Source organism: Oncorhynchus mykiss, chromosome 5 (assembly GCF_013265735.2).
Source record: "Oncorhynchus mykiss isolate Arlee chromosome 5, USDA_OmykA_1.1, whole genome shotgun sequence".
NCBI lineage: Eukaryota > Metazoa > Chordata > Actinopteri > Salmoniformes > Salmonidae > Oncorhynchus > Oncorhynchus mykiss.
In genome coordinates, this window is record NC_048569.1 from 69,086,072 (window position 1) to 69,101,088 (window position 15,017).

Here is a 15,017-nt window from a genome sequence, read left to right on the forward strand (position 1 = left end):
ACTTATTCATCATGTGAGGCTTAGCTTTCCGGTGTACTTTCCTGCGTTAGTTACCCCGACTTTCTAAATTTAACAGTGCCCATTAGAATACAGTTGTGTGTGGTTGATACAGAAGACATACTTGTTCACAATACATGGTGAAGTTAGGCCTACTAGTTAGCGAGTGCAAAACGACCTAACTAGGTCCTTGCCCAAGAACGACACGTTTAACATCCATAGCTATTCAAGTTTGAGGAACAACATGCATGTAATTCACAGAATACAAAAAGTTGGCATATACAATAGAAGCCACGATGATAACCTTTCTTTAAGACTCAAGAGGCGAAGGAGACCAATGGAACAGTGGAGGTTGAATTTGTATGGCACGCATTCGCATTGAGTTATGGGAAGTCAGCATCGTCTTCTATGTTTGGCCAAACACGAGTTTGGTTAATGGGTCGTACCCTGAGAAACAATGAGAATGTGAAAAACTAAAGGCGCTACATGGTCAATCTCTTCTCTGCATTGGCCGTGCAGCATTTGGAGACAATTTATGCTTGATCCAAAAATGTGGTCGGAGGCGCCATATATTGTGTGACGCAATTGTGGGGCCTCTGGTGACATGCAGAGGCCAAATTGAGCTCCATACCGCATCGATGGCTCTGTTTAGTTCCGCATTGACATGATTGGTTGAAGATACGTGGGGGAGGGAGGTCCAATATAAACACAAACTCACTTTCTTCAACAGTTCTGCGCTGATCCGTGAAGTGCAAGAAGTATGAATGCCCTGACAACTGCAGAGGCCGTACCACTCATTGTAAATGATGCATGGCCAATTAATACGTCAGATTGTGGCATAAAGGCGCTCCATGGTCAATATTTTTTAATGAAGGGTGTCAAACACTAAACAGAGGTAAACTCAGGGAGATTTAATATTTTGCATCAATGAACATGAAAATGCGATACAATCGAGTGTTATGATTTCAAGGAAATAAAAAATACATTGTTTTGATTGCTCCTTTGAAGCGAAACAGTGCTGTGGAAATGTATGGCAAGGCCTCAATTCAATATTAATTTACAAAGACATAACATGAAAAAATAATGGCTTTTTTTGTGTGTAAACTCTGTAAATTCTACTATTTTAGAAGACACAGTTTTTACCTACTTTATAGAGAATAGGATGAAAATCCACCTGAATTTGAGTTTTTCACCGCAGGCAATCATCGCATGCGTGTATTCAGCAGGAATGTGCTCTATATCCCTACACATTGTTTCGGTCACAACTCCTTTCCGCTGACCAAAAATTCCATTCATGTACTGTATAACCTGGCCTTGCTTACTGATAAAAATGTCTTCCGAGGGGTAAATGAACATATCTGACTTTAGCTTACAATATTGCACATAATGGGTTCGCTAAAGAATATCCACAAATATACATAATGATTCATATGCTCAAGTGAAAAAAATCTGTATTTTATTTTAGGTACTTATCCAAACATCTGCTTATTGAGGTTAAAATGATGTTGCACTGAATTGGGAATTAACCATTATTTTGAAAGCAGACATGAGACTATTATATGCTTTCCTATTGAACAACAATTGGAAAGCACATTTTGCACCCTCAACCAAATTTGGACACTAGCAGCACTCAATAAAACCTACTCTCATTAAAGCTCCTTAACATGTTACCCAATCATCTGAAAAACAAAAAACAAAACATACATTTGTTCATAAATGCCAAAAGGGAAAATAATCAACATGGAGACAAGTCCTCTTCCTCGACTCCACCTTCTGTCTATCTTGCAAATGCATACTTCTTGGGTTCTTCTGGTCCTCTTGAGCAGATAAACACACACTAGAGGGTAAGTTAGTACATTGGGAAAGGCAATGTCGACGAACTTGAGGGGACAAATGTAGCAGGGGAAATGGAATGATTCCTGATGTGTTGCCACAGAGTTAATTTCCTCAAATATTTACTATTGCCATAAGGAAAGAGAAAGGAAATAAAAAATAATATATATTCATCATATGTATCTATATATAAACAGCTGTAGCTAGTTGTAGGCAAGCCAAGTTCTCCCCCTTGTGATTCCACCATAAGGCCGTCAAACTCCCAGAGGTACAGCTTTCATTCCTCAGTCACCAGTTTCCCTGAGATATAGAATGCTGTTTTTCAAGGATTGTTCAATCAAAACACCCTCCCCCTCAGGGACCCTCGTGGGATCCTCCTGACAGATTGTGAGAGCTTGTTTGTGTAGCCGAAGGGCATTGGTACTGGTTTTGTTATTATGCTTCTTTTAGTCGTTTAGGGGATGGAGAGGTGGAGGTGGTGTTGGCGAAAACAAGGGGTTTTCTTTTTTACATCGTAGATGTTTCTTCTTAATTTCATTCCATTTTAACTTTGAAAATGCAAAGCTGTGTACATGTTCAATCATCAGTCATTCCAAGGCCTGGATAAGAAGTGGTTTGAAAAAGAGTTCTTATTAAGACTCCGAGATCTGTATCTGTGGCCTCAGTGCCTCTGTGATCCAGTTCTTTTCAGTAGAGGCTCATCGTAGACCCAGCACTCTCCATCCTCATGGAACAACTGCAGGGAGTAAACATGGAGACTTAATCATTGGGGACTAAAACACCTCTTTCAAAAATCCAAAAGGTACAGGTTAACATTTACATCTGCAATTCACAAATATTTTGACAAGCAAGCGAGGCACCCTATGAGTCATATACTTTCCATCGACATATTAAACAATCATGACCGTGAACTATTAACCTTGATATGGACTGGTGGCTGTTAATATTGCTGTCAGGGCTCTGGAGATGTGTGATAAGAATAGGCACACTCACCCTAGTTTCCCACTGCATTTCATTTTCCTTCCTCTCCCTGGCCTCCCCCCTCTGCTTCTCCTCCAGCCTGTGCTTTGCTTCCGTTGCTGCATCGATGTCTCTCGACTTCAGGCTGACCGTCACATCCTTCCACAGGCTGAGGGTCAGACACAAAACAGTGACTTGAGGTTTCAGACCAAACAAAATAAATATGTTGTTAAAATCTGATTATTTTATTTTGTGCCTGGTTGGATTGATATCTCATTTGTACATACTGTACCCGATACCATCTACTGTATCTTGCCTATGCTGCTCTGTACCATCACTCATTCATATATCCTTATGTACATATTCTTTATCCCCTTACACTGTGTACAAGACAGTAGTTTTGGAATTGTTAGTTAGATTACTTGTTATTACTGCATTGTCGGAACTAGAAGCACAAGCATTTCGCTACACTCGCATTAACATCTGCTAACCATGTGTATGTGACAAATAAAATTTGATTGGATTTGATTTGATTTAGCGCCATTAAACTGGATGCCATGACAGGAGCTACTACCCCCACATCCACAGAAAGGGGACTGGACAGAACAAATAAAAAACAGCTACTTATTACTGTAGTTCTGTGGCCATGATAATATGAAGAGAGGCTTCTCACCTGCGGGACTCATACTCCAACTGGTCCTCCAACTTCCTCACCTTCTTCTTGATACAGCCCATTTTCTTCGTGTCAATGAACAAGGAGTTTTCCTGGATTCAAGAGATAGACACTTTCAACTCTATTTTACGAATAAAATATGAACACTTTCTATTTTGATTTTAATATACGAGGTCAACCTTCAGTGTTTCGAGGTCAGGCATAAAATGTAAAATAACAATTCTTTCCTGAAAATCCCACATTGACAACGAGCAGAGATCACATTTCTAAACTCAACTCACCCCAGATGCCCACTTAGCGTGCATAACTCCATTCCACTCTCCTTCAATGGAGCAGAACGACTTCTTGTCATTGGGAGGACTGCAAACAAACACATTTGTAATATATAATACAACATTTTGAGAACCAGTTTTGGCTTGTGGGTGCTACTATTGGCTGAAATGATACAAAACCTTTAGAACACATCTAACATCACAACAAAAACTGATTTCTATATACTGCTGTGAGCACAGTAAATAAAGCAAGAACAGGCTAACATGCTGACTAGACCGGGTGTGCGCGTGCATTCGCATGTTGATTTTGTCCATCCACACCAGACGCGATCAAGACACACAGGTTGAAATATCTTAACTAACTCAGAACCAACTATATTAATTTGGGGACAGGTTGAAAAACATTAAACATTTATGGCAATTTAGCTAGTTCTAGGATATAAACATTAGGTTGTTATTTTACCTGAAATGCACAAGGTCCTCTAATCCGACAATTAATCTACAGATAAAATGGTAACCCGAGTTAGTTTCTAGTAATCTCTCCTCCTTCAGTCTTCTTATTTGTACTTTATATGGCAGTTGGCAACCAACTTTAAGGTGCATTACCACCACCAATTTAGCTGGAGTGTGGACCTCAGTTCATGTTCATACCCACACCCACGTGGGTATATGCTCCTAAAAACCAATGAGGAGATGGGAGAGACGGGACTTGCAGTGAGTCAAGCATCACAAATAGAACCTGGTTCTATTTTAGTGCCTGGCTACACAGATGCTTGTTGACGCGCAGGAGCAGTTTGAATGCAATGATTGAATAACATGTATGTGTACATTTATTTTATAACGCGAGCGGTGGGGTCAGCATGCAACACTACATGCATGATTAAAAATAGGAAAATCCCCTTACAAGATCTCAGCGGTGATCCTGTGCTTCTTGCCACCGTAGAAGGGCTTAGTGTGAAACACAATGCTGGCACTGTAGCCCGTTTTGGAGCAGTTGATGTTACACTCTCCACCCAACTCCACCCATGGGACAGTCAGGATCGACCTGAAGAGAGAAGGAGCACCCATTACATGTCAGGGAATACTGATAACATATTATACCAATTTATACACACTCACTTTACATACAGTAAATCATGTGCGCTGTACTGGAGTTCACTTATTTTGAATTGAACTGGGGCTTTTATTTCCAGAACAACAAACGTGAGACAGTGTGAGTGAGTGCGTTTGTGTTATTCACGTTTAAAGCATGAGTCTACCTGCCATAGCCATTGGGGAAGGTGAGTATGTAGTGCTCGTCATGTTCCAGACAGGACACACAGCCTACAGGAGAGAGAGCGAAGCACACATATCAGAACACACAGAACACCATAAGTTTTTTTAAGTGTGTGAGGACACACATTTATGGACAACGTAAGTGCTTGAAGAGATGTCTTACCCTGGCCAATATTGTGGACTCCAATTGACATTCCTAAGAACTTTGACTTGGTCCAAATGTGGGCGTTGAACTGAATCTTTTTGCTCAGACACTCTGCGTAGAATGCAGAAACTACAAGGAAGAGGAAAGGCAACAGTACAGTTAACTCCATGACTCTGGTTCTCTGTCAGCTGTCTGTAATGTTGACTGGGTGGAGAGACTCACTGGGGGGGTGATGAGAGACCTGCTCTGCTACAAAAGACACACTGTTGGCTGAAGACCATGGCACTGGACCCTCTGACGATGGCTCCTGAGGGGTTGGTGGTTAGCATTGATTTATTAGTAAATAATTGATAAAAAAAAAACAAACATTGATTACAGTTTTACTTAAAAATCAAATCATATGAATATAAATTGTCAGTCTTTACTGTGGTACAATGGGCTCTGTCAATGCTCACCACTGCAGTGGGCTCCTCACTCTCTGAAGGCAGGTCCCAGTGGCAGAAGAAAACCTCTCCCAGGATGGGGTTGTAAGGCTTCTTGGCCACTGAGCTTTTCCTCCCTGCGTGGAAGGCTGACATGTACCATTTTACCATCTGCACCATGCGCTCTTTGGGTTCCAGTTGATCCGCGATACTGGGGATGAGAACATCAGCCATCACACCACTGGATCAAAGAATAGGACCCCAACTAAGCAAAGATCTGTTCATAATGCCATGGATGGGATTCTGAAACAAAACTGTTTCCTTATTTTTGGAAACTGTTGGAGAGAATTTGAAGTGACGTACCTGACAAACAAATCCGGATGTGCAAAGAAGTCAGCATACATCTCCAGCAAAGACCTCCTCTCCAAGATAAATGTGGGCAGGACCACCTGAGGAGAGAGAAGAGAGGGAAAGGTAAAGAAACAGTTAGCAAGAGAGAAAGAGACAGTGACAAGAAGGACAGACAGACACACAGAGCTCTTACCTTGGTGAGGTCCATGCCTAGTCGCACCTGGGACAGCAGGTGCATGATGACACTCTTGTGCTCCTCCACAGACTCCCCCTGATCCTCCGCCTCATCATCATGGCTGTCAAATTGATCTGACCAGAGCAGACAGCAGACAGTTAAAAACACCTACACCACTGATACAGGACAGCCTGACATCCTCTTTTCGGTTACTAAAGAAAAACATCAGCCACAAAGATAACAGAATGTGTGATGTTACATAAAAATACATTCAGCTCCAAAAGTATTGGGACAGTCACAATTGTGTTGTTGTTTTGGCTCTGTACTCCAGCACTTTGGATTAGAAATTATACAATGACTATGATGTTAAAGTGCAGATATTTTCATCCATATTGGGTGAACCGTTTTGAAATTACAGCACCTTTTGTACATAGCCCCTCCATTTTAGGGGACCAAAAGTATTTGAACAAATGTGTATTGAAGTAGTCACAAGTTAGTATTTGGTCCCATATTCTTAGCATGCAATGACTACATCAAGCTTGTGACTCTACAAATCTGTTGGATGCATTTGCTGTTAGTTTTGGTTGTGTTTCGGATTATTTCGTGCCCAATAGAAATTAATGGTAAATAATGTATGGTGTCATTTTGTAGTTAATTTTATTGTAAATAAGAATAGAATGTTTCTAAACACTTGTATATTAATATGGATGCTACCATGATTACAAATAGTCCTGAATGAATTGTGAATAATGATGAGTACGAAAGTTAGACGCACAAACATCATACCCCCAAGATATGCTAACCTCTCACCATTACAATAACATGTCACTGTCCCAATACTTTTGGGTCTCACTGTAGGTTATTGTTGGAGGTAGACAGGTGTGAGGATAAGTAGGGCAATGTGCATGTGTTTGTGTGTGTGTGTCACCTGCGTCAGTGGTGCCGTTAGACATGGAGGAGTCGAGGGACTCGTTAGTGTTTGGTCGTTTCAGCACTGTTCCATCATCGCTGTGAGGCAAAGCAGCAGAAGGCCTAGAGGGACTGACAGAGAGAAGGGTGGAGGGAGAGATGAAGGTGGAGGGATGCACAGAAAGAAAAAACTGATTACCTAATAGGAAATATATGCCATAAAGGCACAGGATTAAAACACACCTCCAGCAAAACACAATCAGCTTATGACAAGTTGCATTTTCCTATACCTAGGGTTGTTGCGGAGACCGTATTACCGCCACACCGGCAGTCATGAGTCATGACCGCAGTAAAATTCCATGCACACTGGACATGCATTGGAAGTACCCAAAATGCTAACTACCATCAGGTCCTAATGGCCTGGTACTCAGGGCTCTATTGTCCCTCTAACCACTGACGTCAATGCAAATGAAAATCACATCAAACACTTATCAAAACAGTATGTGCTTTTAAAATTTGAAGAAGTTCAACAACAGGTTGAAACTGAATGGAAAACATGGTCGTTGTGGATGTTGTTTCAAAGCCTAACAACATAAGACAGTGCTTTCTTAGGTGATAATTCATTCAAACATTATATATGTGATCAAGGACGAAAAAATTAAAATGAAAATAATATTTTCCGTGATGCAATAAATAGCCTACCACATATTACGCACTGCAACATTAATTTTTTTTTTTTTTATGTGTCTGGTACATAATTGGTCTATCCTACACTCCAAAATTAAACACATTTTAGTCATTGCCTTTGAGTGTGGACTGCATTATTATGCATACTGGATGGACTGGTTACCTTATGCTCTGCTCCAAACTTTCTATTACCGATGTTCCCTAACAGATTTCACTTGGTTTCCCAAATGAAGCACTGGCTAGCTGCAGGAACATGGTTGGAGAGCCCATGGCATACAGAGTTTGGGTGGAATATCACCTGTCGTGCAGCAAGAGGCTGCATGCTCCTCAAACAGTGGTTGATGTGTACAGTGAAATAACTGGAGTAGCCTACCCTGCATGATTGAAAAACTAACCGCCTATTCGAGTGCATATGGATGCCTTTTTGCCTGTGCCCGTTCCTGCCTATTGGATAATGGGCCATTCTAAATCTAAACAAATGTTACATATTAGTAAAGACAAGAGAATAGTCTGAGGTGTGAAAATATGACCACTTGATGAGAGAACAGTGTGTGCAGCCCGAGGGAAGGAACAGAGCTCAAACGTCTACGCTCTACATAGCTATTTTATTCAGCTAGGTGCAATTATATTATTTTTACTATAAAATCATATAATATAAAATAATGGCACGGGACTTAGGCATATCTTGTCAGCTAAATGAACAAGCCTACAGCCTATAGCATGGCCACAGCCAGATAACATAGTCGGCCAACTCACATTCTGTTCTGAAATACATCAGGTTTTTTGACCAGCCTGAAATAAATAATCAATTTATTGTGATGGTATATATTCAATTGATTTATTATGTGTGTGTATATATGTGGATGTTCCAAAGGCGTGTGCATGGAGGCCTGGAGCAGCTAAACGTGTATATGTTAAAGCCATTTAACGTGAGAACGGCAGTCTTTTGCATGACAATACCGGCTGACAAAATTGAATGACCGCCACAGCCCTACCCATCAAGTATTTAACATGGGGTTGAATCAGACCAGTTTCAGGAAATTGCCATTTGTACACAAGCACAACTCACAAATGTACAATGACAACAAAGGATCAATAAAATCATGAAATAGAGTGCCAGGATGTGGTCAGGTGGACCATTTCCATCACCGTCCTTCGTCCCTGTAATCCCCAATAAACTGCTGTGTGGCTGGATAAAGAGAGTAAATACTCACTCTAGGAAGTGTTTGGGAGACGTGCTGTTCTGGGAGAACTCGTCAGCGTCATAGAACTCGTCTTCACTGCTGGAGTAAGAGAAGTCAGGGACCGAGTGGGAGGTGATGGTCATGTGACTGGGGGAGGCAACGCTGCTGCTGGGCGCCGAGGGGCCACTCCCTGAAACACAGACAGAGAGATAGAGAAAACAGGGTGGGGGTGAGCAGGAGGTCCCAGCTGAGATGGTCCTAAACCATGTATAGCAAAAATTGCTATATTTGTTTACTGCTTTGAACTAAAATCATATACAGAGGCTATATGCAGCTTTTTTTCCTCTGTGATCATATGGACACCATTTTTCTGTTCTTACTGTTCCCATATTGTTAGAGTACCATGAGAAGTTTATTCCTTGCATAATCTCCCCTGCAGTGCAATGTGTGCTCCCAGGTTTCTTCCTTAGTGCACAGCTCAGCTTTTATTCCGCAGCATCAGCAGGATTGAAAACAGGCAGGACCCACCAAGCCAGAGGAATAATGACATTTGGAGAAAGTACCTAAGGTGCTCTCCTTGCTTCACATACACCCCAGACATTCTAGCAGTAAAACAAAACTTCCTGTTGCTAACAGCGGTTTCTAGCAAGAGACACAAACCTAATGAAAACCCATTTTGAAAAATACAATTGAGTAAATTTTAAAAAGTCAATACTGTTTTATATGTGTGGTGATTATGACGTGACATCCCCACTGAGTGGATACTCAAGCCCTAAATGCAAGTTCTAGGTGACAGAGTGAAATGTTTGTCAGAGTACAGCTGCTAGCTACAGTGCCTTACTCACACCTCTTGACTTTTGAAACAATTTGTTCTGTTACAGCCTGAATTTAAAATGGATTAAATTAAGATTTTATTGGTCACTTGTCTATACACAATACCCCATAATGTCAGCGAAAATATGTTTTCATTTTGATTTATTTATTAATTAAATATGAAAAGCTGAAATGTCTTGTGTCAATAAGTATTCAACCCCTTTGTTATGGCAAGTCTAAATAAGTGCAGGAGTAAACATTTGCTTAACAAGTCACATAATTAAGCTCCAAGGACTCACTCTGTGTGCAATAATAGTTTTTAACATGATTTTCTAAATGACTACCTCACCTCTGTACCCTACACATATAATTATCTGTAAGATCCCTCAGTCAAACAGAATTTCAAACAGATTCAATCAGGGAGATGTGTGAAAAAAAAAAGAAAAAAAAAGGCAGACATTGAATATCCCTTTGAGAGGAAGGAAACCGCTCAGGGATTTCACCACGAGGCCAATTGTGACTTGAAAACAGTTTAATGGCTGTGATAGGAGAAAACTGAGGATGGATCAACAGCACTGTAATTACTCCATAATACTAACCAAATTGACATAGTAAAAAGGAGGAAGCTTGTACAGAATAAAAAATATTCCAAAACATGCATCCTGTTTGCAGCAAGGCACAAAAGTAATACTGTAAAAAATGTGACCAAGCAATTCCCTTTTTGTCCTGAATACAAAGTGTTTTTTGGGCCAAAACCAATACATATTACTGAGTACCACTCTCCATATTTTCAAGCATAGTAGTGGCTGCATCGTGTTATGGGTATGCTTGTAATCTAATCATTAAGGACTGGGGAGATTTTCAGAATAAAATAAATAAATAAGTGGAACGGAGCTGAGCAGAGGCAAAATCCTAAAGGAAACCCTGGTTCAGTCTGCTTTCCATCAGACACTGGGATATGAATTCACCTTTCAGCAAGACAATAACCTAAAACACACAGCCAAATCTACACTTACCAAGAAGACTGAATGTTCAGTTTTGACTTATCTGCTTGAAAATCTATGGCAAGACTTGAAAATGGCTGTCTAGCAATGACCAACAACCAACTTGACAGAGCATTAATAATTCTGAAAATAATAAAATGGGCAAATATTGTACAATCCAGGTGTGCAAAGCTCTTCAAGACTTAACCAGAAAGACTCACAGCTGTAATCGCTGCCAAAGGTGATTTTAACATGTATTGACTCAGGGATGTGAATACTTACATACATGAGATATTTCTGTATTTTATTTTCAGTAAATGAAAAAAATAAAAAGCATGTTTTCCCTTTGTCATTATGGGGTCGTGTGTGTGGATGGATGCGGGGGGGAAAAGTAATAGATTTTAAATTCGCCCTCCCGGGTGGCGCAGTGGTCTAAGGCCCTGCATCGCAGTGCTAGCTGTTGCCACCAGAGATTCTGGGTTCGAGCCCAGGCTCTGTCGCAGCTGGCCGCGCCTGGGAGGCCCATGGGGCGGCGCCGGGTTAGGGAGGGTTTGCCCGGCAGGGATATCCTTGTCTCATCGCCCACTAGCGACTCCTGTGTCGGGCCGGGTGCAGCGTGCATTGCACGCTGACCAGGTCGCCAGGTGTACGGTATTTCCTCCGACACATTGGTGCGGCTGGCTTCCGGGTTGGATGTGCATTGTGTCAAGAAGCAGTGCGCCTTGGTTGGGTTGTGTTTCAGAGGACGCATGGCTCTCGACCTTCGCCTCTCCCGAGTCCGTACAGGTGTTGCAGCGATGAGATTGGATACCACGAAATTGGGGAGAAAAAAAAGGGGTAACATTTTTTTAAATAATAATTTTAAAAAAAATACCTAAATGTGGAATAAGTCAAGGGGCATGAATACTTTCTGAAGGAACTGTAAGTGTGGGTAACCTGACCACTAGAGTGTGATGACCTCTGACCTGTGCTGTTGGGGGTCGGCGTCTGCAGGCTGCCCATCACCGTGACAACAGGCCCCACTGATAGAGTGGATGGCCGCTGTTCTCCTTTACAAATCTTGGAGCCATCTACAGAAAGGAGACAAGAAAAAGGAGAAGGCTCTGGCATGAGAACACTGCTTTATAATGCAACAGACAATGTCATTACAGACCTGAGAGAGCAAGCTTTACATTATTTTTTTAAACCTGCAAAGCAGTCATAGGTATCTATTAAACTGTGACTTAAAATGTTAAACTTTGCTGACACGGGGTCTCGACCTTGGGATTGGATTTGTGTCCAATTTCAGAGAAAGCTTAATTTAGATTGCCCTACATTGGGAAGTGGACGTGCTGAAAAATAGGGATTCAAGCACACCAGGGGGCACTATAGATTTGTGTTTCAGGAAATAAAAATGTATAAGGTACAAAAATCTGAAAGTATTAAATCCACTGAAATCAAATAGTCAATTTTGTATACAATATCCATCCGTATGTGAACTCAAATTGATATTTTTATTCTGAGGAGCTACTCTTCCTGATAGGATTGTAGATTAGATTGTGTGTATGGCTCTCTGTATACTGTACCTTTGGGAAGGGTGGTCTGTGTTGGCATGGCTAAGTTGACTAAAGAAGTGTCCTGAGGCTGAAATATCCCATCCACTGGGTTGATGGTGCTCTGTACAGGGCAAGACAAAATGATGCCAGTCTTAAGACATAATAGGTAGTTAGGTACATCTGCAACGCACATTGCTCTAAACCAGCAGTAGCACTTAACGCACCAATACGGAGCAGACTATAAGGACAAAATAAATACACACTGCCAATGACTAGAAAGATCAATTACCTTTCACTCTGCTTCCGGTAAATATTGGAAAATGTTGTTCTACCTAATAAATATCTAACTACGTACAGTGCCATTCGGAATTATTGGGATAGTTAAACGTGTTGTTGTTTTGGCTCTGTACTCAAGCTCTTTGGATTTGTAATTATACAATTACTATGAGGTTAAAGTGCAAATTGTCAGATTTAATTTGAGCGTATTTTCATCCATAAATCGTAAATCGTTTGGAAATTACGGCACTTTTTGTACATGGGCCTCTCAAGGACATTCAGAGACTGGTCCCGAAGCCACTCCTGCGTTGTCGTGGCTGTCTGCTTAGGGTCGTTGTCCTGTTGGAAGGTGACCCTTCGCCCGAGTCTGAGGTCCTGAAGCAGGTTTTCAAGGATCGCTCTGTAATTTGCTCCATTCATCTTTTCCTCGATCCTGACTAGTCTCCCAGTCCCTGGCGCTGAAAAACATCCCTACAGCATGATGCTGCCACCATGCTTCCAAACTCCAAGCGGGCTGTCATGTGCCTTTTACTGAGGAATGGCTTCAGGCTGGTCACTCTACTATAAAGGCCTGATTGGTGGAGTGCTGCAGAGATGGTTGTCCTTCTGGAAGGTTCTCCCATCTCCACAGAGGAACTATGGAGCTCTGTCAGAGTGACCATCGGATTCTTGGTCACCTCCCTGGGAAGGTGTCTGAATACTTTCCAAATGCACTGTAAGTGAATTTGTTCCAATACCTTTAGTCCCCTAAAATGGGGGGACTATGTACAAAAGTGCTGTAATAAACAGTTCACACCACATGGATGAAAATACCCTCAAATTAAAGCTGACATTCTGCACTTTAACCTAATTTCAAATCCAGAGTGCTGGAGTACAGAGCCAAAACAACAACTAGAGGGCACTGTATATCACAACACTTACAGTAAAATCTAATATGATCAAACATATTTTCCACCCTGATAAATTTAGGACAAAAAGACATTCCAGCGAGTTACATAATGTGATGGCATAACTTCTCTCTTATTAAAGTTCTTGAGATTTGAAACCCACAGACTTTAATCCTAGGTATATTTAACTGTGGTGCACACATTATACAAAGTGCACTGCTGCCATAGCTTTATGGGTCAGTGATACCTTTGACCCTGTCAACAGCAAAAGGCAGAACAAGAGGTGGTCAGAAATCATCAAGTCCTACACAATCTCAGAACACAACAGTGAGCAGCATACTGAGGTATGACAGAGAATGAAGGAGAGTGTGGTCTGAAAATAAGTTGGGCACCATGCAGAATGGAAGATTTCACACTACTCTACTGAGCAGACAGAAGTCACTACGTCAACTAAGGATCTTTGCAGTCAGGAAAGTGGAAATATAAAAAAATAAGAAAAAAATCAAGGAAATGAAGGCATGCAGTGAAGTTCAGTCCTCTCTCTGCCCTTTAGAACAGGAGTCGGAGTGAAATTTGGGAGATTTCTCTCATTTTCCATTCACTCCACCCTCCCCCTGTCCACGTGCTTTCTGGAAAGTAAGGCAGCCACTCCTAATTATAGCCAATTACAGAAACATTGCTGCTCCACCGTGGTGGAACCAGTGTGGCCTCGCTAGTTAGAGATGAAACCAACAGTAAAAGATGCCTCTAGTGTAGGCTGAGGGAAGGGGTTAGAGCTAGAGTGTGCTTAAGGCATGGTTAGAAGAGGGTCTATATATGTAAGGCTAATGGCCAGAGAGATTACTGTCAGAAGACTGGCCTGGCAGGCTGATTCTATGGGATTCCGACTTAAAAACATCTATGGGAAGCCAGTAAACAGCCTTTGACTGGTTGACATCTATTAGCCCTTGACGGTTCAATAGGCATGCACAGTAAGTAAAAATCGATGGTGATTTGGGGGAGGGTATAAGCACACTCACACACACTCCTACAAACGTGTCATAAAAGAAGCAGAATGATGTTGTGTCTAAAAGGAGTAGTAAAGTTTCTCACTATTATCAGCAACAAAAAATACAATGATTTCAGCTGAGAAAGGGGATAGTGGCGTGGCAAAGAAAGAGCAATATACGAGATGAAGCTATTTTTCTAAACAAATGGCATGCACTTTTACAGATCTGATTCGTCTTTTTTTCTATCGTTTAGCATGAATTAAAATCGGAAAAGGATAGAGGTTTGGTTGATTTCGATATTTCTAATGGACAGAGAACGTCAGAACTTACTATCAGTCCGTATGCGTGTTGCTGTTCGTTACTTTGATCCTTAAAATTTTGAGAAGAAAACGTTACTTGAGGAATGTTCAACTGTTTGTATGTAATGATGATATGAGCTTGTTAAGAGCTTCTCTTTCAAGCAGCCATCAAGTTATTTAGAAAGTCAGAGCATTTGTAATGGTAACATCATTATGAGCTCTAAGATTATCGAGCGTATGTGAGAATCACCTCTCCAAAATGTCAAAATGGAACCTAATGGAATGAAGCAAACTGCCCACAATAAACAACAACCCAGGCTGTAGTTAAGTGGAAAACTACTGGCGTGGGGAA

At 41.3% G+C, this 15,017-nt stretch overlaps 1 protein-coding gene across 7 annotated transcripts in view; it reads right to left on the reverse strand.

Moving 5' to 3' along the window:
- Positions 1-887: 887 nt before the first annotated feature.
- The window catches only part of LOC110524436 (oxysterol-binding protein-related protein 9), a 48,133-nt gene continuing 34,003 nt past the window's right edge, over positions 888-15,017 (reverse strand). For 5 of the 7 annotated variants that reach the window (XM_021604054.2, XM_036978213.1, XM_036978214.1 and 2 more), the window contains 16 exons: positions 14,697-14,735; positions 12,245-12,335; positions 11,645-11,749; positions 8,914-9,073; positions 7,032-7,144; positions 6,122-6,237; positions 5,941-6,026; positions 5,611-5,788; positions 5,378-5,462; positions 5,174-5,284; positions 4,995-5,058; positions 4,640-4,780; positions 3,745-3,823; positions 3,464-3,555; positions 2,824-2,959; positions 888-2,566 (listed from right to left, as the gene is read on the reverse strand). In XM_021604054.2, the coding sequence (XP_021459729.2) occupies positions 2,492-2,566; positions 2,824-2,959; positions 3,464-3,555; positions 3,745-3,823; positions 4,640-4,780; positions 4,995-5,058; positions 5,174-5,284; positions 5,378-5,462; positions 5,611-5,788; positions 5,941-6,026; positions 6,122-6,237; positions 7,032-7,144; positions 8,914-9,073; positions 11,645-11,749; positions 12,245-12,335; positions 14,697-14,735 (1,671 nt within the window). In that variant the 3' untranslated portion in view covers positions 888-2,491. The remainder of the gene's footprint in view (positions 2,567-2,823; positions 2,960-3,463; positions 3,556-3,744; positions 3,824-4,639; positions 4,781-4,994; positions 5,059-5,173; positions 5,285-5,377; positions 5,463-5,610; positions 5,789-5,940; positions 6,027-6,121; positions 6,238-7,031; positions 7,145-8,913; positions 9,074-11,644; positions 11,750-12,244; positions 12,336-14,696; positions 14,736-15,017) is intronic. The other 2 variants (XM_036978212.1, XM_036978216.1) reach the window with 1 other exon arrangement.